This window comes from Poromitra crassiceps, assembly GCF_964638095.1.
Source record: "Poromitra crassiceps genome assembly, chromosome: 19".
Lineage (NCBI taxonomy): Eukaryota > Metazoa > Chordata > Actinopteri > Beryciformes > Melamphaidae > Poromitra > Poromitra crassiceps.
Genome location: NC_139646.1, coordinates 5,600,531 through 5,625,995, shown reverse-complemented (window position 1 = coordinate 5,625,995; position 25,465 = coordinate 5,600,531). Strand labels below are relative to the sequence as shown.

At 43.2% G+C, this 25,465-nt stretch overlaps 3 protein-coding genes across 4 annotated transcripts in view; 1 reads left to right on the top strand and 2 right to left on the bottom strand.

Moving 5' to 3' along the window:
* The window catches only part of LOC310793503 (3',5'-cyclic-AMP phosphodiesterase 4C-like), a gene marked incomplete at both ends in the record, with an annotated part of 17,773 nt that extends 15,725 nt beyond the window's left edge, over positions 1-2,048 (top strand). The window contains one exon of the mRNA XM_083655305.1: positions 1,762-2,048. Within this exon, the coding sequence (XP_083511431.1) occupies positions 1,762-2,048 (287 nt within the window). The remainder of the gene's footprint in view (positions 1-1,761) is intronic.
* Positions 677-14,947, bottom strand: LOC310794059 (ADP-ribosylation factor-binding protein GGA1-like). 2 transcript variants are annotated; one of them, XR_014553546.1, is made up of 17 exons: positions 14,820-14,947; positions 13,891-13,975; positions 12,057-12,132; positions 11,081-11,179; positions 10,406-10,529; positions 9,667-9,767; positions 9,408-9,488; positions 9,103-9,240; positions 7,747-7,960; positions 7,300-7,536; positions 7,123-7,196; positions 6,910-7,025; positions 4,813-4,973; positions 3,801-3,970; positions 2,446-2,556; positions 1,944-2,222; positions 677-1,823 (listed from the first exon to the last, which is right to left on the bottom strand). XR_014553546.1 is itself a non-coding variant. In XM_083655934.1 (16 exons), exons 1-16 carry the CDS (start codon positions 14,860-14,862, stop codon positions 2,112-2,114), a joined length of 1,941 nt encoding a protein of 646 aa, XP_083512060.1. In that variant the 5' UTR covers positions 14,863-14,947; the 3' UTR covers positions 677-2,111. The 2 variants fall into 2 exon arrangements, 1 of the variants encoding a protein (XP_083512060.1); XM_083655934.1 differs by having other exon boundaries at positions 677-2,222.
* A 1,191-nt stretch (positions 14,948-16,138) lies between these two features.
* Positions 16,139-24,712, bottom strand: ears2 (glutamyl-tRNA synthetase 2, mitochondrial). The gene is made up of 10 exons (XM_083655937.1): positions 24,363-24,712; positions 23,604-23,759; positions 23,022-23,211; positions 22,025-22,175; positions 20,913-21,234; positions 20,551-20,659; positions 19,703-19,853; positions 17,068-17,198; positions 16,817-16,952; positions 16,139-16,446 (listed from the first exon to the last, which is right to left on the bottom strand). The coding sequence occupies exons 1-10, from the start codon at positions 24,556-24,558 to the stop codon at positions 16,351-16,353; spliced, it is 1,638 nt and encodes a 545-aa protein (XP_083512063.1). The 5' UTR covers positions 24,559-24,712; the 3' UTR covers positions 16,139-16,350.
* Between the last annotated feature and the right edge of the window lie 753 nt (positions 24,713-25,465).

The following is a 25,465-nucleotide window of genomic DNA, read 5'->3' as shown; positions in this document are numbered from 1 at the left end:
CAAATCATGCCGGTCATCAGGAGCAGATGGTCGTGAGAGTCTTGCTACAACCAGACTGTGACTGTGATTCTACTAGGATGGATCATGCCAAACTGTCCCCTGACCAGCAGCTAGCAATTCACCCTTCCTCAAAGCCAGTTGGCTACTTGTCTATGAAGCAATGTACTGTGGGACCAGGGTAGGGGGGGTGATGGTCTTCCTCCATTCCTCTTTCTTTTTTGTAAAAATGGTATTTGGCACTTTATCTAACACCCCTGTTACATATATGTACATAATAAACATGTATTTTAACCCGCTGATGTCATACAATAAATATGATTGATCAATGAAATATAAGTTGCTGGTTTCATCATTGTTTTCACTACTCAGATCTTTCCATGCTACCATTATGCCTTCCTTCTTTTAATGCATGCTGAAAAGGGCATGAGAGACACGAGAACTTCCCCGAAAGACTGAGTTGAATTATGCACGAGAGTCTGTTGAAGACAATAGTTATAGCTGATTCTATCTCCATAAACCCCCCCACCCTTTTGGTTAGAATTGACTAGGGCAGACAGAAAGGCTGAGCTTTGTCCACCTTGTTAGTGTGGAATTAAAGTGTACACACGTTGCCACAATCACTGCTAGTCTCAAAAAGTTACACACAGCATTTTTATTGATTGATAAAGTCATACAAATGCATATTATTATTATATGGCACAGAGCAGCTGGCAGACAGACAAGCATTCAATGAGACATTACAATTGTGCTTAAGAAATCCAGAATCCTCCAACCAACCTGAAGTGGGACCTTGTATAAATCTGACTAATAGCTATAAGCAAGCTGTTGCAGGTGTGGGTGCTACACATCGATATGTGAAGCGCTTTGAGTATTTATAAAATATAAATGCAATCAATTATTAACTGTTCACAAGTCCCCAGAGAGTAGATTCTCAAGTTGAACTAAAAGCTTCACAGAATAAGACGACTGACTAGGCAACACTGGTCCGTTCGCATGACTTTGTCAAGATGCTATTTCACAGAGAGCCTGCGTTAGTCATTTGGCATCAGAGCATGGTAGCACTGACTTCTCATCAGACACACCACTTGTTGTAATCAATCAATCAACCAATCAACCGATCAATCACCATAAATACAAGCAAATACAAACGCGTGAGGGTCTCACACATACATTCCTCAAGGCACAGGGGAGGTACCGAACCTAATTAAATAAATACATAAAAGGCATCACATTTGTATCTGAAGGCTCTGGAAATTTTGGACGCCACAAAGGCACAGAGGCAAATAAATAGCAATACTCATATGCAGGCATGTGACCAACTACATGGCAACACACATACAGTATGTACTATCTGAGACACAAATAGCACTATGTACATACTGTAAAATCACCCTGTCAAACATGGGCTTGAACATGCACACAAACACACAGGCAGGAGGCAAGAATTGCACACAGTTTGAGAAAGCAAGACAATATTTGTTTTAACAGGTACACCCTTTCTGAAAATAATAGATTCGATTTCTTATTATTTAGGTGATTGTTTGCCTTACAATGATCAACCCCGCTACATTGCTGGGTGCACCTACATTACTGTTTAGTGGCATGTGGTGGGGTTTCACTGCACGCACCGCCCCTTCCCCACACGAAAATAAGAAACCATTTGTTTTCTGGATACAGTAGCATAGTGAACAAATACTTGAAATCAGACACATTTCAGAACACTTCAAATGAACTATGAAAAAACATTGATGATTTTGACAGGGCTGGATTCAGAATCTAGATTTCAGGTCTACATCCTGTACAGGTGTGAGTTTCAGGTCTACCTCCAGTACAGGTGTGAGTTTCAGGTCTACCTCCAGTACAGGTGTGAGTTTCAGGTCTACCTCCAGTACAGGTGTGAGTTTCTGGTCTACATCCTGTACAGGTGTGAGTTTCAGGTCTACATCCAGTACAGGTGTGAGGTTTCTGGTCTCCAGTACAGGTGTGAGTTTCTGGTCTACATCCTGTACAGGTGTGAGGTTTCTGGTCTACATCCGGTACAGGTGTGAGGTTTCTGGTCCACATCCTGTACAGGTGTGAGGTTTCTCACACTAAAATGTTCTCTGAAGTGTTTAGAGGCCCATCAAAGCGGCCCAGTCGGGGAAGTTGTCTATCTCTGCTGTCTCACTCAGCTGCCGGTCTCCATGTAACAGGGTCAGCTTGTAGCGCAGACGCACCTTACGCTACAGAACAGAAGGGAAGATGTCAGTTCAGAAAATCTGTGAAAGAGGCAGTAGTTGACAGACCCCCCCCCCCACAAGAGAAGGAAAAAAGCAGCATTATTGTGCTTACTAGAAACAAAGTCACTGTCTTTAATACCACTTAATAATGATACATGTATTCAGTTTCACATGGGTTAGGGTTTCATGGATTGACTCAACACAATGCTGCAGTGCCTAAACTCACCTTCTGGGGATTGGCCAGTAGGAGGACCTGAGAGATGGCAGGTGGGGGCAGGAGGGGGTTGTAAGGAGGTAGGTGAGTCCCTGATGCAGGTTGCAGTTTCACTGACATGATCTGCAGGACAGGTAATCAAACTGAGGATTAACTGATCTGCAGGACAGGTAATCAAACTGAGGATTAACTGATCTGCAGGTAATCAACTAACTGGGTCATCAGGTCATTAGAGAGGAAAAATCTGCACCTGAACCTTAGTAGAATACCTTCATTTATTATTTGTTTAAAATCATTTATCATTTGGACCAATTCGAATAATCTCCATTTTCTCTTCATTCAGTTTAAAAACAAGTGCAAATTCCAAATAGCTCCGACCACATACGGTATGTGAATTTCCGAAATGGTAGGGGCAGCCCATGCTACTCTGCCTCTGCCACCCTCCATTTAGAAATTGGCAACCCGCCCAACTGCCCTTCTTATAGCCAATTGGCATGAACACAAACACACACCTACACACACACACACACACACACACACACACACACACACACACACACACACACACACACACACACACACACTTGACCTCGATCCCAAATTTCAGCCTCCTAGGGCGAAAGCTGTGGCCACCAAAGGTGGTGAACTTTTTGTGGACCAACCGAAGAACCAACCGACCTATAGACGGTTTTCACCAGAGCGCAACCCCACAGCACTTCCTTTTTCTCAGCATTCGGCAAACTGCAGAAATATTCACTCGACATTGTTACTTTTGTTTTCGCTGCTCAGCTGTATAGACAGTTTTCACGGAATGGTCAGTCCTGCACTTGAATGTTTTTTTTTCTTTTATGTCCATAGCAAACACTGCAACAGGAAGTGAGCGGGGGTTCAATTTAGAATGTTTTTGTTGTCAAGTTAAAACCGTCTATAGAGCTGCTGGTCACAGCTAAAGATTTGTTCATCTATTCTACAGTATATCTTATCAAAGGATAAAGAGTATCAGCATTGATGAATGCTAATTGATACCATGCTCACTGATTATTTTCCAATTGGGAACATATACAGAGGGTATGGAACCACGTGGAACACCATAGCGTATATTATGCCCATAATATCTCTCACACACACACACACACACACACACACACACACACACACACACACACACACACACACACACACACACACACACACACACACACACACACACACACACACACACACACACCTCCATTACAACTGCTGTGTACAGTTTACTACAACCCACACTGTAGTTTGAAAATGGATATGGTATTTTGATCATAGGGTTTGATTTTTTGTGTGACCTTGTCACATTCCTACGTAAAGGTAAGACACTCAATGATGACCTTAGGAATGGCAGCTTGAAACACAAAGTGTTTGACAGGAAGGGTGGAGGTGTTGACCGTAGAGATGACTGCCACAGCAACACTGCAGTGTCCTGGTGGAGTGTCTTTGGCAAAATGGAGGGAGACACGGACCCCGCCCTGGTCATATAGAGTGATGGGTTCCAGTTGACCTACCAGAAAATAAAACACAACACTGAGATAGAAAACTACTGACCCTAAGGTATGCAGCCAGTCGCTCAGCGGGGCTCTGGAACCCTAAGGTATGCAGCCAGTCGCTCAGCGGGGCTCTGGAACCCTAAGGTATGCAGCCAGTCGCTCAGCGGGGCTCTGGAACCCTAAGGTATGCAGCCAGTCGCTCAGTGGGGCTCTGGAACCCTAAGGTATGCAGCCAGTCGCTCAGCGGGGCTCTGGAACCCTAAGGTATGCAGCCAGTCGCTCAGCGGGGCTCTGGAACCCTAAGGTATGGAGCCAGTCGCTCAGTGGGGCTCTGGAACCCTAAGGTATGCAGCCAGTCGCTCAGTGGGGCTCTGGAACCCTAAGGTATGCAGCCAGTCGCTCAGCGGGGCTCTGGAACCCTAAGGTATGGAGCCAGTCGCTCAGTGGGGCTCTGGAACCCTAAGGTATGCAGCCAGTCGCTCAGTGGGGCTCTGGAACCCTAAGGTATGCAGCCAGTCGCTCAGTGGGGTTCGTCGAAAGCCCGTTTGCATTCCTAAAATCTGGCTTCACAATATATATAATATTTAATGACAGTTGTTGCTGCCCCACCCATGTTTCTTTTACTGAAAGGAATCGGGGTGTATGATTTGTTATTATTCAAAATCGCCGTTTTCACAACTACAGAGAAAGTCTGATAAATTCTGCTAAATCTGCTGGTGCTGTGGAATGTCTTTGAATAAGCAACGAGTTCCAAGATGCTATGAAACTTACAGCTTCAAAATGACTGCAGAAGAAGAAAGGCAAGAGATCCAGCTATTTCTACACGTCAATGAAATGTCATACGTAGGGGACATACTGGATTTGATCGTCTCCACTGGAACATGGACGTTTGTCAGGGATGGCGGGGGACACAAGCTCTCCTCCAATTTCACTGGAGACCCAGTCACTTCCGCTGGTTGTTTTGGTGACTTGGATGGTGGTACCAACGCAGTAAATGTTTGGGTTTGGCGGAGTGACCTAACAGGAGAAAAGACAACACAGGTTTGAAACTAAAGGCAGAAGACAGCTATATACATTGTCACATTCACTGTAAATTTTTTTACAAAATGCACAGTTGCAGACTCCATCTTGTGAACACGTTTGCTTTTAATTGTTCCCAGTGTAATATCACATTCCAGTCAGTGTGATTTTGTTTTTCATATCAATTCTCATACGAGTGATTTGGCGCGGGGGAACTGTAGTGGACCAGTGGAGGCAGGCGGAGGGCGTCTGGATACACAAGGAAGAGAACTCAACCAAGCTGGAGCAGTTCAGATCCATCTCTGCATCTCAGCGTGGAGGGGAAGATCTTCTTCAGTGTCCTATCCAGAAGGATGACAGACTTCCTCCTAAAGAATGCCTGCGCTACACTGACACCTTGGTCCAGAGAAGTGGCATCGCTGGAGTTGTCACCCAGCTGATCAGAGAGGTGCACAAAGGGAAGGGGGACTGAGTTGTGCTTTGGCTTGACCTCACCCTTGCATATGGCTCAATACCCCACAAGCTGGTTGAGATTTACCCTTGACCGACACCGTGTAAGATCAAAGATCTCATCCTTGATCTACTACTACAGGAACTTCAGGCTCAGAGTCACTTCTGCAAATACATCATCAGACTGGCACCGGCTCGAAAAAGGGGATCATAACTGAGTGCACCATCTCAGTTATCCTACTCGGCCGTTCCATATGGTGGTGAAGGCAGCTGAAACTGAGTGCAGAGGCCCCGCCCCCTTCCAAGTCTGTCATCTGGCCTTCCCGCGTGATTTCTAACCCCACATAGGATAAGCAATAACCACGCCCTGTGGCGCCGGGATTGGCCAGGAGCAACACTGGAGGGCACGCAGCCCAGCGATTTCATGAACCAACTGAATAGCTCTTGAGAACGGACAGCGATTTCGAGAGCGGACATTGAAATGAATTATGGTCACCTACCTTCCTTAGCATAGTAATAATAATAATAAGCATAATAATTGTAATCTACACAATGTACACAATCTACAAAAACATGCAATAATATAAACGGTGTTGTGTTCACGTTCATAGCTCATATAATATAATGTATTAAGGATTGTTAATTTCAAGCTCAATTCTTACCCAGAGAAAAGGTACAGCACTGAAAATGTAACAAGCAATCGTTTTTTTAAACATCTTTATTTTAAAAGATGAAAAACCCCAGGTAATAATGAGACCTTCAGTCCCAAGCTTCAATGCTCCTGGCCAATCCCGGCGCCACAGGGCGTGGTTATTGCTTATCCTATGTGGGGTTAGAAATCACGCGGCATTCCCCCATCAGAGCCTTTATGGAGTTGGTCAATCATCTCTGGAGGAGAGGCTGGAAGGCTCGCTGTGAAGCCCCATTGAAGTGCGGTCTAGAGGCTTTGCTGGCTGCTCACTGTGCAAGGTCTACACTCTACTTGGCATCACTGGGGCTGAAAAAAGGAACGCCATCAAGTCCACCATGGAGGCTGCAGTGAGGGCCTCCAGATGGCTTTGGATCAGGAGGAGCCATCCGTGAGCCAATGCTGCTGGGACGCAAGCCAGGGTCTGATCAACCCTGGCTGGGTCCCCTGAGCGAGGGTGTATGATGTCGAAAGACCCGAAGTCCTCAGGAAATATCACTGAAGATGTGTCCCAGTGCATCCTAGGATGTATCTTTGAATCATATGGTCTGAACCTCAACATCCAAATTAGCGTATTACTAAGTGGCAAACTAGATGATGCATACTTTCCTCATTCTCTTGTGTATCCGTGTCACATCACAAATGATCTCTTGTTCCTGGCTATTTGAGATATTTGTGAATATTCACCGGCACGGTTCCGAACTGTACTTAAGATCAGGAATAATATAATGTCAAAACTGAAATGAGTTATTCTATATATATGATTTGTAATTTAATCCATCCATCCATCCTTACCAGATGTCTGTCCCGTTTGATGAAGCACTGTTCTCTCCACACCCGCGGGCTGTGAGCAAACCGCCGCTCCCTCCACACTGCAGCCCAACATCTTTCATTTGGATCTCTCCACTAAGCTGATAGAAAGGATAGCTCGTGTAAAACAAACACTGAATTCTCTCCCAAATCAAACCAGCAAAAATATTGATCCATAAGCCCAGATTCAAACCTCACCTTCATTAGTTCCTCGTAGTACGTCTTTGGCGTCTCTCCAGTCTCGCTGGGTTTTGACATCAGATGATCTAATCCTGTAATAATAATCACAGGTCACCACATCATTAGATGACGACACACACACGTCTCTGTGTTCGAAGAGAATAACTGAGACCAGAGTATGAATGCGGGCCTTGCCTAATTCGGTGAACTCCTGGTCAACCGCTGAGTGGAAGGTGCTACGCCGCAGATGAGAGGCAGGAGGAGGAGAGAGAGAACAGGGGAGGAAGGTAAGAGAGGAGGAGGAGGGGGGCGAGGGGGGCGAGGGGGGCGAGGGAACGAAGGGAGCGGGTGAACCGGCTCGTCCGTGTGACTGTGGGGCGTCCAGCGCCGACAGGTCGATGAGGTGGTAGCTCTTGATGGGACTTGGGGGAGCTGGAGAAAGGGGAGACATTTCCCTGAGGGTCAAAGGAACGAAGCAGAACAGAGCAGCAACAAACTGGATGGGGCAAAACAAGATGGAGGCGGGATTTTGTTCACATGGTCAAATAATAACCAGAATAAATAAATAAATAAATAAATAAATAAATAAATAAATAAATAGATAAATAAATAAATAAATAAATAAATAAATAGTAGGTTTACCATTATTTGTGCCCTCCACTTCTCTTGCACTTTGACTTCTTACTCTTCCTCCATTGCACTCCCTTCTGCCCACCCTGTCTTTATAGGCATTTACTACCAGTGTTAGATCATCGTTAGCTGCCAGGATCTGTGCCAGAGCTGAGTCATCCTCCATGGTGTCGCTGGCCAGGCGGAACAGGCTGGGCCGCAGCCTGTCACAGCGCTCGTACAGGACCTGCAGTGAGGAGACGGAAGGATCAAATCATTTCTATCACACTTCAACTCAAACACATTCGTCAAATTCAATGAGGAGCTGTGGCTGGAAAATAAGAGTTGCTCTGAGTTAGTCAGTCACAGAGCTGCCCAAATACCATTTTGCAGGCTGCAAAGTCTCATTTGTGCTTATGAACAAACCTTTGAATATTTGTTTTCTTAACATCTGTTTAAAAAATGAATACGAATTCCATTGTTTTGGCAATATGAACATTTTGTTCCTTCATGCCAATAAAGCCAATTTAATTGAAATTGACTAGCCAGCACTCTTATCTTTATTCAGCAGTCATGAGCATGATCTCTTCATGTATCGGTTCTACTAAGAGATTGTCGTATAACAACTGTTTAGATACACAAATTCTCCTGGATTCCCTTCCATAAAGTCAAAAACACCGTAGCGGTTAAAAGATGGATGAGAGGTGGAACGCCTGTGATAATTGATCATGACTAGTATCCTGGATCTGCAACGACAGGTCAGCTGTCTAAAGAAGAGGACTTGTGTTAATTGAGTAGTAATTGACTAGCACTAAAATCTGTCATGTGATACTAAATTAAATCTAGTTTCAGCAACTACAGCAGTTTATCACTGTGTTGGCTTAACATTAACATACTACATGCATTCAATGCCAACACCCTGTGCGTCCTGGTAGCTCACCTGGTAGCACGCATATACCATGAAGGCTCGGCCCTTTGTGCGGCCAACCCGGGTTCGAATCCGACATGCGGTCCTTTGCCGCATGTTATCCCCTCTATTTCTCCCCATCTTTCCTGTCTGCCTACTGTCCTATATAAAAAATAAATAAAGGCGAAATGCCCAAAAAATCATCTTAAAAAATAAACAAAAATGCCAACACCCTTACATACATGGAAAATCTTCCTAATGGCACAAGCATTTTGAAGAAGAAATCACAATGGGGGTGGGTTATAATATTTATACTTCATATTTCTGAGGTGAGTAATTTTTTTTGTGTGTGTGCTGCTAGCCAGTAGAGGACAGTAGTAGGGTCTTCCGTGTTCGCTCCAAAAGCCATGTTCCATTTTGGCCTATTGCACAGGCCTAGATAGTGGGTTGAATTGTTTGTTCATGCAAATAATCTCGAATACCTTCAAGTCATCACTGGGTTGTATTGAGGTTCCAACGAGGCTGTACTGGTTTAGTTGTTCTCTGAGCTGCCTGATGTTGCTCTCAACCTCCTCCAGAGTAGACACGCGCTTTGACACTTTCTCTGTCTTCTCCTGCTCCTAGATACATATAAATAAATATATAAACACATAAACACACAGTATACAAACACACACACACACACACACACACACACAATACACGCACACAAAATCCACAAGCAAACCATACAATTGTTAATGCATATACCGGTATACAAACATGAGAACCATCACCAGCCCCTCACCTCTTTCATGGTGTGTTTAATGAGTCTGTTGGCAGTTTGCAGGTCCTCAGGATGGGCACTCTTCAGTAATCTGGCTAACAGCTGATGACATAACACACATTAGCAGGATGCGCGCACACACACACACACCTACACACACACACACACACACACACACACACACACACACACACACACACACACACACACACACACACACACACACACACACACACACACACACACACACACACACACACACACACACACACACACACACCTTGGCCTTGTCCTCCTGGTCAAAGACAGATTCTGTGGCTCTTTGCGGTAGAGGGGCCATCACAACTGTGTCTGGCAGTTTGGGATCTTTCTTCACCACACCTAAAATACAGTACCATGAAAATTAAAGTCGTTTTATTCTTGAGGGAACAAGTTAATACTGAGAAATACATAAATTGATATTATACATTTAAGATATGAACTGTGTGCTCTGTCTTTTCATCAAGCTATTCTAGGTGCAGCTCATTCTAACCTATACAGACAGTCAGCATGTCTGGGAATGCCCATACAGGCTCTAGGAACGCCCACAATAGACGCTGGGTTAGCCTGGGGGCAGGGTCAGGGTGGGGTAAATTCCCCCGTTCTATCCATTCAGCAAAGTTAGAATTTAGCTGATAGCCCAGCCCAGGCAGACACGATCGGGAATTTGACCACCGCAGTAAACGCACATCTGAGCAGACGTCTCCTCTAGAACCCCCAAACATGTAGTTTAGAGCCGCAGCACCGTCTTTTGGTGAGTCAGCCCATGAGATATATGAGCGGTTTTACCCCACTCGCGCGCCAGCCGTTTAACATTTTGTGGGCGTTCCCAGACATGCGGACTGTCTATGACGAGACGTGGCCTCAACCTATAAGAGCTTGGATGTGTATAACAGCACATTTTGGAAGTGTATTTAAAGTGCAGGACATCTGAGCAGAGACAGAAAGAGTTGTGTTATTTGTCTGTGTTGCATCCAGACCTTGTTTCTTAAGCATGTGGTAGGCTTCCTGTATCTTGGGTTCTTCTTTAAGCCATAGCGTCCAGCTGTAGAGGACCTCTGTCACTCTGTCTTTAACCTTCTGAGGAGTCCACTGGCCGAGGTACTGCTCAGACAGATCAACCAAGTCAGTGCAAAAATACATAGATTAATCTACATCTGAAATTTTCCATTTCACCTCAGTGGGATTGCAGAGTTGACAGAGAAGGTGATTTTACATACAGGCCTACAGCTTGATAACTGGTTAAATGGGATTGACAAGTCTATGTCAACAGAAGATCAGTTACAGAAGATTACATTACTGTGCAGTTCTCAGGTAGAATATTGCTCTACTGCTCATCAATACAATTGCAGAACAGCCAGTAGGGGGCAGCTTATACACTACCCTGCCCAAGAACTAATGCACTGAGAAAAGAGAGATCTGACTATTTTGTATTGAAGACCTGTGTGTTTTGTATTGTATTGGTGCACTCATAATTGTCAATTTCACATTTTCAATTTTACAATTTCATCTTCCCCCTACAATTTCAAATTGTTAGTAACACCCCCCCCCCCCGACCCAATAGGTAGCACAGCTAAAAAAAACTAATTGAAAATGTAATTGTTCTTGCTTCCAGATGACCAAGGAAAGCTGTTTCTCTATGAATATAGCCGTACCTTTGGTGTTAGGATTTTGATGAGCTCATTGAGGAAGCGAAACTTTGCTGCCTCACTGTGAAACCTCTTGCCACAGTTGTTCATACAAGCCTCTAAAACCTATAAAAGCACAGGATCAGAATTAGCCGTTGTGAGCAGAGTGTTTTCAAGGTTCATCGGTCTTTGTAGCGTCAAGAAAGAAAAACAGTTTCTTTCTTACTCAACACACAGGCAAGAAGATACCAGACTCCTCAATGAATGATCTTAGTTAACCATCTGCAGGCGTCACATGACAGGAGAGGAATGAACCTTGACAAGCTTGCTTCTCTAAAAATAAGTTTTGCAGTGGAAAAATGGTCACTTTCTCTCAAGAGCGACGGGCTCCGAGAAGATGCATGTCATGCCCCTCATGTCATTTGTGCCATGTGATAAAAATTTGTCACAGACTAGTCATTCTTCACAACCTACCCCCCCCCCACTGCTGAAACAATGACGTTATATTTCAGTGAATGGATTGTATCTCAAAAGCATGATACTCAACCCGAGGCTCTAGAGCCACATGCGCCTCCTTTATGGGTAGTTGTGTCTCTTTTAAGTCCTCTTAAAATAAATAAATAAATAAAAATCTAAAAAAGATAAAGGGACGAAGGGGACTTTTTGGGATTGTGGCTCTTGCAAAGACCCCCCCCGTCAATGTGGCGCCTGAGTAGGGAAAGTTTGCGTACCACTGCTTAAATCTATTGTGATAAATGCTGAGCCATGGGAAATAACATTAAATAATGGTTGATGTCTGTCTCAAAACAAGGACTTGCACCCTTCTGTGCTTATCCCAAATTAAATGTGATAGGACACACCCATTCAGTTTTAATTCCAAAAGGAGATCTAATTCAGTTGCTTGCAGTAACTTATCATAATACAATTACTTTATTATAAAGTCTGTATCATGTGTGCAATGTATGTGTAGATTAGGAGTTTGATTTGCTCAATAAAGACTTACAGTGACAGCTTGCAGAGCCTCTCTCTCCTGGGGCGACTGGATTTTATGGGCAAGAAGACGAGTGGCAACCTGGGGGCTGAGACCAGAAGAAGATCTGAATCACTAATAATGACACACATTCAAAATCTGAATCACTAATAATGACACACATTCAAAATCTGAATCACTAATAATGACACACATTCAAAATCTGAATCACTAATAATGACACGCATTCAAATGTCTGAATAGACTATCGCACTGCAGGGATGATGTGTTTTTGCAGGCCAACTCAGCTACTCATGCTAGTTTCGGTTCCTTTGTCTTAAAGTCGATGGGATTTTATGGGGATTTCGGTTAAATGCAAATGAAATAAGGTCTGTGGTTAACAAACGTTTATGAAACAGCCAACTTCGTGTTCAGCAAGATAATCATCATAAATGAGGACCACTTTTATGACTTTTGAAGCGTTTTCTGAAAATCAAGTAAAAACAACAGGGATTTATAAAAGTGCTCCTCATTTCAAGCGTTTCACCAAAATACAATACAAAAAACCCACTGTCTTTTACAGGTAGGTAGGTAAATCAGAAGTGCTAACAGCCAGGTCTTCTGGACTTATTCCTGCGGTACTCTATTCATAGCTTTCAAGGGGCGTTACGTGCTGCCGGGAACGCCCACCTGGCGGTCAAAAAAAAACTTGTTGATTCCGTTGCCTGCGAGTCGACTCACGCTGTTTGTTCAGCCAATGTGCCGGATAGCCTACCTGTTGTGCTATCGGTTGCACTAAACCGACGAGGAGACACGCCTGGCTTGTGTTTTACAGAATCCCGTCGGAGAAAGAAAGGAGAAGGTTGTGGATTTGTGCGACGTGGTTCAGTCGCTGGGGAGGGCAAAAAAGATGGCTTTTTTTTCTACCATCAAAGTACACACGTCTTTGCTCTTTGCGGCCAACATTTCATCAAAGGTAAGCTCAAGTAACGTTACAATAATGATTAATACCCCGTTAACGTTACTTGAGCTTACCTTTGATGAAATGTTGGCCGCAAAGAGCAAAGACGTGTGTACTTTGATGGTAGAAAAAAAAGCAAAAAAATGTTGCCCTCCCCAGCGACTGAACCACGTCGCACAAATCCACAACCTTCTCCTTTCTTTCTCCGACGGGATTCTGTAAAACACAAGCCAGGCGTGTCTCCTCGTCGGTTTAGTGCAACCGATAGCACAACAGGTAGGCTATCCGGCACATTGGCTGAACAAACAGCGTGAGTTGACTCGCAGGCAACGGAATCAACAAGTTTTTTTTTGACCACCAGGTGGGTGTTCCCGGCAGCACGTAACGCCCCTTGAAAGCTATGAATAGACTATAAGCAAAGAAAGTGCTACACCTCCACCAACATCAACAGAAGACAATTCTACGCATTAACTTTGCTAAACTAAGGTGCACAAACAAGGACCAGAGAAAAATAGAAAAATATGATCACATACAGTATACAATGTGAAAAGGGATACAATCCATTTCTGAGCAAGAAAATATCTAAAAAAAAATATTGAGAAGAGAAACAGAGCCAAAAGGAAAAAGGCGCTCTAGAGTTCCTCATGCTTGCTCGATGGTGTAACTGAGAAACTGTGACGACAACACATTGATGTGAAGCAACTTCACATCCAACTGTTGTTCTGGTAATTTAGTAACTTCCAGAATCGTCTGGCCTGTCCTGAAAACGTCAACGGGGTATTAAAAAGGGGGGGGAACTGAAAAACAAGTTTTGAAAATGTGGAGATTCTGGCAGGCTCATGTGAGTGCTCAAACAGGCTTTTCAATCAAAATCGAACCCTGTATATGAGGTGCAAAGACTGTTACCCATCGGCCTCTTGGTTGACAAGCTGGTAGAAGGCCTGGATGCAGTCCCATCTATCCTCCTGGTTGGTTGGGTCTGTGGCCTGGTCTGGGACAAAGACCAGAGAAACACATCAAACACTTTGCAGTCAAAGGCAAGAAATACTCAAAGAAACACTTGAGACAAGCAGATCATCATCAAACACATGCAATATACATATACATACATACATGCAATATATATATATATGTGTGTGTGTGTGTGTGTGTGTGTATGTATATATATATATATATATATATATATATATATATATATACACCGTATATATATGTGTGTGTGTATATATATATATATATATATATATATATATATATATATACACACACACACACGAAAACATGTTGGCTACACAGTGTAATGCATCTTGCCTGTTCTTTTACATGAACTAAGCTTTGTAATGTTTTATTGTGTGTGTCTGTGTGAATGAAACGTGCTTGCCTTGCCTTCTGCTTGTTTGAATTGTATTACAGGATAAGGTCTGGACTGGAGGTGAAGTCAGGTTGTGCGCACACACACAGAGCAGCAGTTGCAGCAGATAAACCACACAGTGCATGCATGCTCAGACGCAACTCACTCCACCGCAGGAGCGCATGTCAGAAACTAGATAAACTTCCTGTTCTGTTCATGTTTTGGTAAGGCAACACCAAACCTGTTTTTAAAGTTTCGTTTTACAGCTGCTTATATTCAGCGACAATAAGGCGTTTACCGATTAAATAATCCAAATGAAGCCTTGAACCAGCGCACAATATAGCCTACTTTTATTGCAAAGTATGTCTAGGAAGTGCAGTCCGACCGATTAGGTTATTGAGAAAAGTCATAGGCTATAAACTGAGGTAGGTAGGTCGGATCTATAAACAAAATAGAGCAAGCCCACCCAAGCTTCTTCACTTACTGAGCCATGAGTCCAAAGTTGCGTCCATGTCACTGGTCGCCATTGTGCGTTTACTCCGTCCGTCCAGATATGTTTGGTCAACTCTTTCTCTCTGCGGAGAGGTGTCAAACTGCCTGCTGCCTGTCGGCTCCAGCGCAGCGCTGCCTGCCTGGCAACATGTGACTCTCACACAGTCACACCCGTCTGCGGTCAGGAGGCGTGCCAAACCAATTACACCCAAATTCCCCGTGTGGATGTTGTTGCCATACTCAGACTGGAAGCGGTGTGGCGGTATTAAATGAAAAAGGAATCCGTGATCATTATGTGTAGACAACTGATCAAAAGAAAATTAGACTTGAACAAAAGCGTTGATTCCCACACTTAACAATACAATACAATAGTTTTATAGGCTACCACTTAGTATGAATTCTATATTAAAATTTCAAGTGAGAAAATAGTTATTTCTCACTATAATGCCGTTAGCTGTGTGGATTTGCACAGGTGGGTGTGGTGTGTTGTCCCAAGTAAAGTAAAAAACAAAACAATGATAGCCTAAGCCAGGCTACAAATTTACAATCATATACCGGTAGTTAGTTTACACAGCATACCACCACCGAAGCATTTCAAGTCTTAATGGATACGGTTTTAAATCAAATGAGTGCCACGCGAGTGTGGAAATTGAAAAATATATCAAAACAAATATTATGTTCAATATCAAATTTCAATACAACGAAGATATATCTTTAATACATTAACCTCAACTTGTTAGTGGTAGGGCTGGGCAGCAAGTAGCCTATAAGCAACTCATTAGGCTATTATCATTTATCGTCACAAAAGCAAATACCTACCTACTAAAATCTCATAAAATGAGATCTGAAGCAAATTAGGGAACATTAGGCTATTTGCCCTATTACAGTTGCAGCATATGCACCTGCACTACAATGCAATGAACATGAATGATTATTTAACATGTGATTTTCCATAATAGCAGATATTCCTGCAATTGTAAGTTACTTCCCACACTCGAATGCATGGTGTCACCCTGGGCCTGTGTAACCGTAGCCAGCGGTCGTGCTGTGCAGTGAGTAAACGTCAGTCCCCGATGCCTCAAGAAAAGCTCTCGCGACAGACCACATGGCTTTTAGCCTCCTTGCTAGAGCTATCACCTTCCATGCTGGAGAGTCCGAGTTCAATTCCCAACAGCGGGGGACATTACACAACGTGGCTTACATCTGGAAAGTCTCACATCAATGAATAAAAGAACCAGACCATGTGTATGAAAATTGTTTTTAAACTCATTTATCAAATATTTATAATTGAAGTATTACCGTAATTGGGCTTATATCGAGGCTGATATCAGTGGGGGCACAGATCATCTTAACTGTGTCCGTTTAAGCATGGCAGACTCCAGGTCATGCACGACGAGGTGAAGCAGGTAACTCTCGTGACAGCTGTGAACATACAGGCCGTGTCCTCAGCATCGGCTCTTGTTGTCATCATGTCCATCAGAGTGTGAGGTGAAGTGACACAGTGAGAAGATGCTGCCCAGTCTTTAGCTCATCTGTGTGAGAGCCAGAAGCTTCTGGAAACGACGGCTGATCTCGGCGGGTCCCAAAGAGACCATCATCTCCGCCACACTGGGACCTTGCTGCAGGGTGGTGAGAGAGAGGAAGGGAAACATACAAAGAGGTCAGAGGTCAGTGAAATGGAAAAGCAATCAGAAGCAACTTCCCCTTTCTATATTGTATAATCTGTAGGGTGATTGCATCACTGTGGTGCCTGGGCTTAAGTGATCGTTGTCATTTTACATTGTATTTTATTATTTAGCTTAGAATTACATTGTTCAGAGAGAGTACCATGAACAGAAATAAACAAGAGACACATGAAGCTGCACAGAACTTTGCAACTTTGTTTAGAAAAGTGCCAATCAAATAAAATTAACATTGGGTACAGTTAAGATCTGTATTTACTATCATTAGCTTAACAAATATATATGCATCATGTCATCCAGATCGTACCTGTAGACCACTGAGAGCCAGACGTAACACCTTCATCACTTCTCTATACTTGGTGGCCTTAGCCTGCTTAGCCAGAGTCTTTAGATCCTTACTGAGATGATCCACTGCCAGCTCCTCACCTCGGTCCTCTATCAGTCTATATGTACAGGTGACCACACACACACACACAGACACAAACACACAAACACTTTCACAATTGTGCTTGAAATAAAGCAAAAATGTGTAGTTACGGAGTTATTAATAGTGCATACCTCAACACTAGTGAGGCAATGTGCTGGGCCTCTGACGTGAGTGCCATCACCTGCTGGTAGGAGAAGGACGGACGCACCCACAGATAAGAGTAACCAGGGGTGACGAGATCCTTTAGGGAGGAGATGTGGCCCTATGCGACAGAAGGTAACAGTGCAGTGCAGAGAAACAAGAGTAGAAGAACTGTAGTGAACTGTAAGTAGCGGTTATTACGGCGTGAACAAATAATAAGACATTTCTGGCTAAATATGTCAGATGATGCTGACAACCTAACATTTATCAACCTCTCACATCCACCCTAATCTGAAACTTGACTTGTTTAGATAGAGTCAGACCACCATTGCAATGGCAAACACATTGTTGTTGTCCTGGACTACCTATATATTGAAAGTTTAGACCATGTTCAATATGTTGTCAACATCTCATTTCATAATTATGACTTTAACTCATTGAGTGCCAAGGACGAGTATGTTCGTCAATTGCGTTTAGTAACGTAGAGTGCCAAGGACGAGTATGTTCGTCAATTCGTTTAGTAACGTAGAGTGCCAAGGACGAGTATGTTCGTCAATTCGTTTAGTAACGTAGAGTGCCAAGGACGAGTATGTTCGTCAATTGCGTTTTTTGACGGTGGGACGTGGATCAAAGCCAGATCCATCTCCTGTGAAAGTATGGTGGATGTTGAATGTGTAAAAGCTATTTTAGGGACCCATTAGGTGGCGACAGTGCTCTCCAGATTAGAGAAAGGCGAGGAAAAAAGAGAGAAGAAGTCATGTGGCATCTATATGCATGAAGCATAACGTTAGCTGTGCCTGTGAACAGCAATCAATCTGCTGCCACAATTGAGCCCCTCCGTCTCCGCTGCGATAGCCCCTCCATATGATTTAGTTGCCGACACCAGCGTCTTTCTGAAAAGTTACATTATTCTCAGCTGGGAGCCGGCGACAGGCTGTGAAAAAGCGGGGTGCAGCGCACTTTTCAGTGCAAAGCAAACGCAGAGCAAACGCACTCGCAGCAGAGCCCCAGAGACACTCCCACGGAGGAGGAGGAGGAGCGGGGTGGGGCACGCAGGGCACTACAGCATACAACCATTGACAGTAAACACAGACCCAGACAGCAGCAGGCTCGATGCACAGAGACAGGCAAACAAGCAGATATTCATCTGATGCCCACCAGCAGTAAATCAAGACCAGCAAGAAGGTGTAGGGTCTGCGCACGCAGGGGCCAGCGCTGCTGGTTGCAGCTAAAAAATATTATTTGGCCAAACAAAATTCCTTTGTTTTCACTGTTTTATTGAAGGAAATTATTTTTGAGGTGTCATTACATCAGAAAATATTAGCTTCAGAGTCAATGATGTGCTTGAAATGCTTCCTTTCACAAAAGGCTGAATATCTCAGATTCTAAATTGAAACGTGTGTTTTTGCTGAAGTCAACCTATCTTCTCCGGCTGATAACTAAAGAACGGAAAATGATATCAATAAACTTTTTTTTGCAGATGATAGAAGAGAGTCTCATCGTTCTTTGTGCGTGTTCGGTGTTTACATAGTAATATCCCACAATATTCTGTGGGCCTTGAGAAATCACTGAAAACGCTCTGAAACTCTGGCACTGGGAGCGTCCGTTCTCCAAAAGTGGCTGGCACTCAATGAGTTAAGTAATGTAAGATCCTTGACTTGGTAAAAAAAAACTCACTTCATTCATGTTTATGGCTCTAAAGCATGATAGACAAATTGCACCATCAAGTGGACAAAACACTGAAATGTAATTTTTAATATGTACTAGAAATAAGTAACCAATGAAACGTTTCCTCTGCATTTCCATGGAGAAGCTTTGGGTACAACTTGAATGCGACGTGCCATTTTTGACCAAACTTACAGTCTTGAATGTGAAGCCATTCGGATCAGTGTCAGGGCTGTGTATCTGAACCAAACCATTTCTATGGAGCTATATTTATTCTCTCTGTTCAACAGAGCTGTTGCACTTATACTATAGTGGTTCTCCCCCTTTAAATTCAAATTCAAAATTAGCTTTATTGGCACAAATAGAATAGAAACAAGTTGATAAGCTAATAAGCCAAACCATATTGTGATATCACATCAAAAATAAATACATACAATGTTTAAATATGTACAATGTCCCAGCACTAACAGTAGAATAGATCATTAATAAAACACTCAATGCACTGTTATAATACATACATTCATAATTAGCCTTTATACTCCTTCACATGTGATAGAACCAGGCAGTATTCAACAACTGAGTGGTAACTTGGGGAAGGTGGCATGCTGTGATGCAGTGATGTGTAAAAAGCAGCGAGGAAAGTACCAACACTCTGAAAGCGAGCGCAGTCTGACTCAGGGCCTAGTCTGACTCATGACCTTGATCGTCACCTGGACAAGACTTCCCCAAGTAATGAAAGGCAGCAGGTGTTGACACTGCTATGATAGCCACGTTTTAGGACTGTATTGCCAGATTTTCCTTGTATGAATAATAACTGCAAACTTGCATAGAGCCAACATTAAATCAGCTTATGCAGCTGTTTTGGTGTTGCATTTACATCAAAGTGAGTCTGCTTATTATTTATTTTTTTAATAAATGGCACAAACGTATAATGTTAAAATGCGTGTTGTTATGGCTTACCTTGCGAAGCTGTAGGACCTGAGTGATATAATCCTCATGGAGGACTTCATCCTGGATCTCTGCTGTATAGGCCTGCTGGATTTGCCCCTGCAGATCCTTCACCAGCAAATTGCATTGCTCCTTATCTTCTATTCGCTGATGCAGGTGGATTCTAAGGCAATGACAGAGAGGTAACCAACATTTGGCTTTTTAACTTATACTTGACTGCGGGGGAAATCTTCCCATATAGGGTTTACAGTATATGAGCCACATTTAAGTGAAATGACAAAAAAAAGTCAAAAAATTGATATACAACAAATAAATAAATAAATAATAATCTATATACAGTATTATCCAATATGAAGACACTGGTGTGCTTGCACAGGTTTTGTGTTTTGGGGAGCCAAGTCAGGTAATACACTATGGTATACATTATATCTCATATTTGAATATAGCAATAGTGTACTGTCTCAAAAAGTTCTTCAAAGTAGTGCTAACACATATGAATCAAATGTCAAAGCCAGAAAGTCCCTTGTTAGAAATCTCCCTCGTTACCACAAGAGTTAGCATAGCAACCAATAAAGCGTGACAACCCTTGCTTTATGAGTACAGTATGATCAGCATGGAGTGTATCTTTGAGCAATCAGTTGCTTGGCTACAACTATCCATTATATTGATTTTTGTATAATGAAGACCTGAGCACCTTGAACGCCTATGCCTTAGGGGCAGAAGAGGCCTAGATGAGAGAAATGGAAACAAGCAGAGAGAAAGATGGACAGTCGAAAAGAGACAGATCAAGAGAAAGTGCTGACTAGACAGATACAGTATATTGAAACAGAGCGACAGGAAGACAGAGAGCTCTGACTCACCGGTTGAACTCGGGCAGTTTTTCCAGGTCTAACAAAGCAGAGTGGGTTGTGATCTTTGAAGGATTAAACTCGGAGATCAGCTCATCTATCCTCCGCCCCATTCGATTGGCTGCAAGGTGACATAATAAGTGCTTTATAAGTACATATGATTGTACTTCCACAGCTGATCTGAACAGTAATGCACACACATTTAAAGAACTTCACATTTCAAGAATATTTTTTAATTGAACATCACTGCATTTTGTGTGTTGTTTTTTTCCAGATGCAATCTTTGTGATTAACTCAATCATAGATTTATGTATATCATATAGTTTCCTTCCTATTGGTATTTGCTTTGTCTCTTTACCCCCAACATCACTTACTGTTGAATCCAGATCCACAGTTGGTGGTGATATCCAGCAGAGCCTCCGGCAAGACCCCGTCTCGCTGGAAGCTCTGGATGAAGATATCCCCCTGCCTCTTGGACAGCTTGCTGCCATCTTTGTTCATCAGAAGCGGGAGATGTCCGAAGGTGGGCGGCTGCCATCCAAGAGCACGGTACATGAGGAGGTGTTTGGAGGTGGAGATGAGCCACTCCGAGCCCCGCAGAACGTGGCTGATCTTCATGTAATGGTCATCTACTATGTTAGCAAGATGGTAGGTGGGGAAACCATCTGCTTTTATCACCACAGGGTCCCCCTCCACCTAAAGAGGAAGAATGTTATGAGAAGAAAGAACAGACAATCAGTGCTGCCAACATCTCCACAACCATTCTCCAAATTAGACATCTAGCTAGGGCTGGGTATTGGCAAGGATCTCACGATACGATACGTATCACGATACTTGGGTCACGATACGATTGTATCACGATATATTGCGATGCGATACATATTCCGATATATTGCGATATTCTACAGAATTTACTCAAAATTAAATAATAGAGCTAAAGATACAACACACTGTGTACCACCCAGGTAATGTAATAATATGTACATCAGTTTATACTGATAAGTGAGTGGACAAATTTAGTCAAAACTACTGAGTGTTGAGTGTTACTGAACGCATCGATATGGGAAATATCGATACAGTATTGAGGGGTGGGAATCACCAGATGCAGAGGCCTGGCATGGCATGCCCTGAAAAAATAAATAATAATAATAATAATATTGCGATACTTGGCGTCCAAGTATCGATACAGTATCGAGAAATAAAATATCGCGATATATTGCCCAGCCCTACATCTAGCCCTCTTTTCTTCTTTTTTTTGGCACAAACTACACAACTAAATACAAGTGAAGAATTTTATGAGTGACCGACTTCTGTGCCACATCATGTAGTGTGTACACTGCTACCGTGGCAAAACAAGAAACTACAGGAAATGTTACAGTGATGTTAATTGTTTGACTGTCGTGTAGCTGAAGATGAAACGGTATTATTGTGGAAGCAGCACAGTAATTGAAAACAGTTCAATCATCATTAATGAATCCTACTTGACCTGGGCCACTTCATGACGGTTCCAACCGAAGATCAGGTCCTGGAACGGCTCCACACCTGCTTCCAGACGGAACCTGATCACATGTGGAAGTCCCTGAGCCAGCTTCTCCTGGACCTGCTCAGTCCGCAGGTGTCGGCACCTGTTATCATACCTGCAGAGAAAACGGAAAGACGCTTGATGCTTCAACTCTAAAAAAAAACAGGGTTCTCACACATTTTCATGGATACAATTTTAAAACGTTTCCATTACTTTTCAAGGCTCCATAATATATTTTCCATGTACAGTAATGTGAGGCGGTGACTCTAAATCAATACCAGAAAGTATTACTACACTGGATAAATAAGACACTCCTCTTTATTGGATTTACGTCAACAGCTACAGAAATTAAATTGACTGTTATGTTACATTATGTGGAAGGTTATCCACAGAAGATTATTGTAACAATTAATTTCATTACAGTCAGAAAGATTCCATGACTTTTCCAAACCTTTAAAGGATTTTACTAATTCCATGACTTTGTCCGTATGTGTTTATCCACTATCCAGTGTAGGGCTGTGCAATAAAATCGATACGGCAATATATCGCAAATATTTTTCCCCGCAATACTGTATCGATATTTCAGAAAAGTATCGCGATATATCTCCATATCGATTTTTTGCACAGCCATGTGTTCCGTGACACAATAAGAATACTTTTTATTTCAGTGCGTCCAGTAACACACTCAACACATAGTGTTGACTCAATTTGTCCACTAAGTTATCAATATAAAGTGATGTACGGTACATATTATTACACTACCTGGGTGGTACACAACAAATTTAATTTTCAGTAAATTATGTAGAGTATTTGCAATATATCGCAATATGTATTGTATTGCAATGTATCGTGACCCATGTGTCGTGATACGTATCGTATCGTGAGGACCTTGCCAATACCCAACCCTCATCCAGTGTGTGACTGTAGGTGAACTGTGGGTGTGTGTATGTGATCTAGCCACCTTGGAGTCTGTCCGGTCCTCAACGCCTCTTTTTTGAGCAGCTCCAGTCGCTGTGTGCTGCAGAAGCAGTAGTAGGCATGACCTCTCTCCACCAGCTTTTGGGCCGTCTGGCTGTAGAGGTCCAGTCTCTGGGACTGCAGGTATGGGCCCACCGGCCCGCCGTGACGAGGACTCTCATCTGGAGGTATACCTAAAAGTGAGGGGTGGAAGAGGAGGAATAAGTGCTGTACATAAGACTATAAATTTGCTATTTAACACAACTTTGTAACATGGAATTTCAGATGTCAACTGCAGTCAAATATATAAGAAATTACTTTCAGTATGGTCTGGAGACTTGTTTTCCCTCAGAAGAGATTTAATTTACGGTAAATGATAATAAAATAATAATATAGTGATCATATTTAACTGTGAAGCCAATCTTGTGTACCAAATCAAACCTAGCTGAACCTATCATCTCATCCCTACGGCAAAAACAAAACAAAAACAAAAACAAAACAAAACAAAAACATGTAATTGAAGCAGTTGTCTCACTGCACGGACAGAGGGCTGTCCCTGATAGAGGACTAGACCAGTGTCTCCTACCGGCCCACTCCAGCATGTCCTCTATGGACTCTGCTGCTCCTGGCACCAGGCGGCTCTGATCCGTGTCTTCCAGTCGCAGGACAAACGAGCCTCCATACTTCTTGGCAAAGATGTAATTGTAGAGAGCAGTGCGGAGGCCTCCGAGGTGTAAGAAGCCTGCAACACAGAGCGATATACACTGTGAGCACTTTATAGATTGTCACTCAGAAAATATACAAACTTAAATAACTGACTAAATATACTAAGGAGCAAGAACTTCATTGTGTAGACACTATGTCTTTAATAGGACATTAGTCCCTGAAGTGAAAATCCATAGACTGCCGAACTAGAAGACTTCTAATGCCTGAGCTTACTTTTTTCTTGGCTGACAAGGGACATGTTAGTGCTGCTTGTTAGGGTGCCGCGTCTATGTGCCGACAGGCCGCAGTGCCGACAGGTCGCAATGCCGATAGCCCACAAGCAGAACCAGCTGAGCGAGGCGGCGTGCAGCGTGTCGGTGGAGCTAACCTCTCCCAGCCCCCACGCCAAACCTAACCTCCCCCCATGCCTAAACCTAACCTCCCCCAGACCCTAACCCAAAACCTAACCTCTCCCAGCCCCCACGCCAAACCTACCCCCCCCCCATGCCATGCCTAAACCTAACCTCCCCCAGACCCTAACCCAAAACCTAACCTCTCCCACCCCCACGCCTAAACCTAAGGTCGGCATTGCGGGTGGTCGGCATAGCGGGTGGACCCCGCTTGTTAGTGAGGGGCTTACCTGTTGGACTGGGTGCGAACCTCACCCTCACTTCATGGTCCGTCTCGGTAGAGCAGCATCTCGTGGTAACCTGCAGTCTGGTCCCCTGCGCTGAAACCCTGCTGCCCCGCACCGGAGCGGGGACATGACAGCATCGTTTACATGATGTCACTAAGTAGCGCTTACTGAGACAAAACTGTAGAACGGACGCCGACATGGACACGAGTAAAACAAGACACTAGTTTTTAAACAGAAACACGTTTTGGGTGTTACATCGGCGACAGAGATGACAAAACCATATGAACGTTTGCATTTTTATCGAGCACACCTCGGTGAAACTCGGGCTGCATTTTGAGCAAGACAACAAACCAAATTCCCGAAGTTGTCATTCAGCTGTAACGTTACTGTCAGGATAATGACAAAGAGCGTGATGACATTCATTCATAAGCGTCCGCCATGTTTGTTGTTTAGGTCGGAAATGAAGTTCTTCTTCGGTGGTAATTGATTCGCCGCCGGACGTGTACTTACAGCGCATATCGCCCGATATCGCCCCCTAACGGAATAAATACTAATCCACCGAGTCCAACCCGCTCGGTTGAATCATTAAAATCAGTCATTATAAAAATAACATCATGGTTATGTTTATTATTATGCCATGTCTTCGCTTCTGGCAAATCAATAAATTTTTACAGAATCTACAACTGAACAGTCGAGTCTCTTGGACGCGGCTGCTTTGAGGACCACGGTAAGATTTTGTGTTTGCATTTTAAGACGGTCTTTGGGCTCGCCATCTTCGAACATTACATTTGAGACACTTTTTTGGCTGCTCGAGAGTTGTTTGATGACTCTGCTGCATTGGTCACAATGCTCTTAAAATTGGCATCATAACTATTCCTCTGTTGTTGGTTAATTTTGAGCCACTTTGTTGGAGAGACTGTCACATGTGTCTCTCCATCCATCTTTCAGGCGCCTGACACTGATGTCGGCTGTCAGCCAGGAACACTCATTTTACAGATATTTGGTGCCATCTGTTGTTGTGAATGTATAATGACATTTAAAAAGTCTAGACTACTAGACCATATTTCCATAATAATAATAATAATAATAAAATCGTATATATTCGG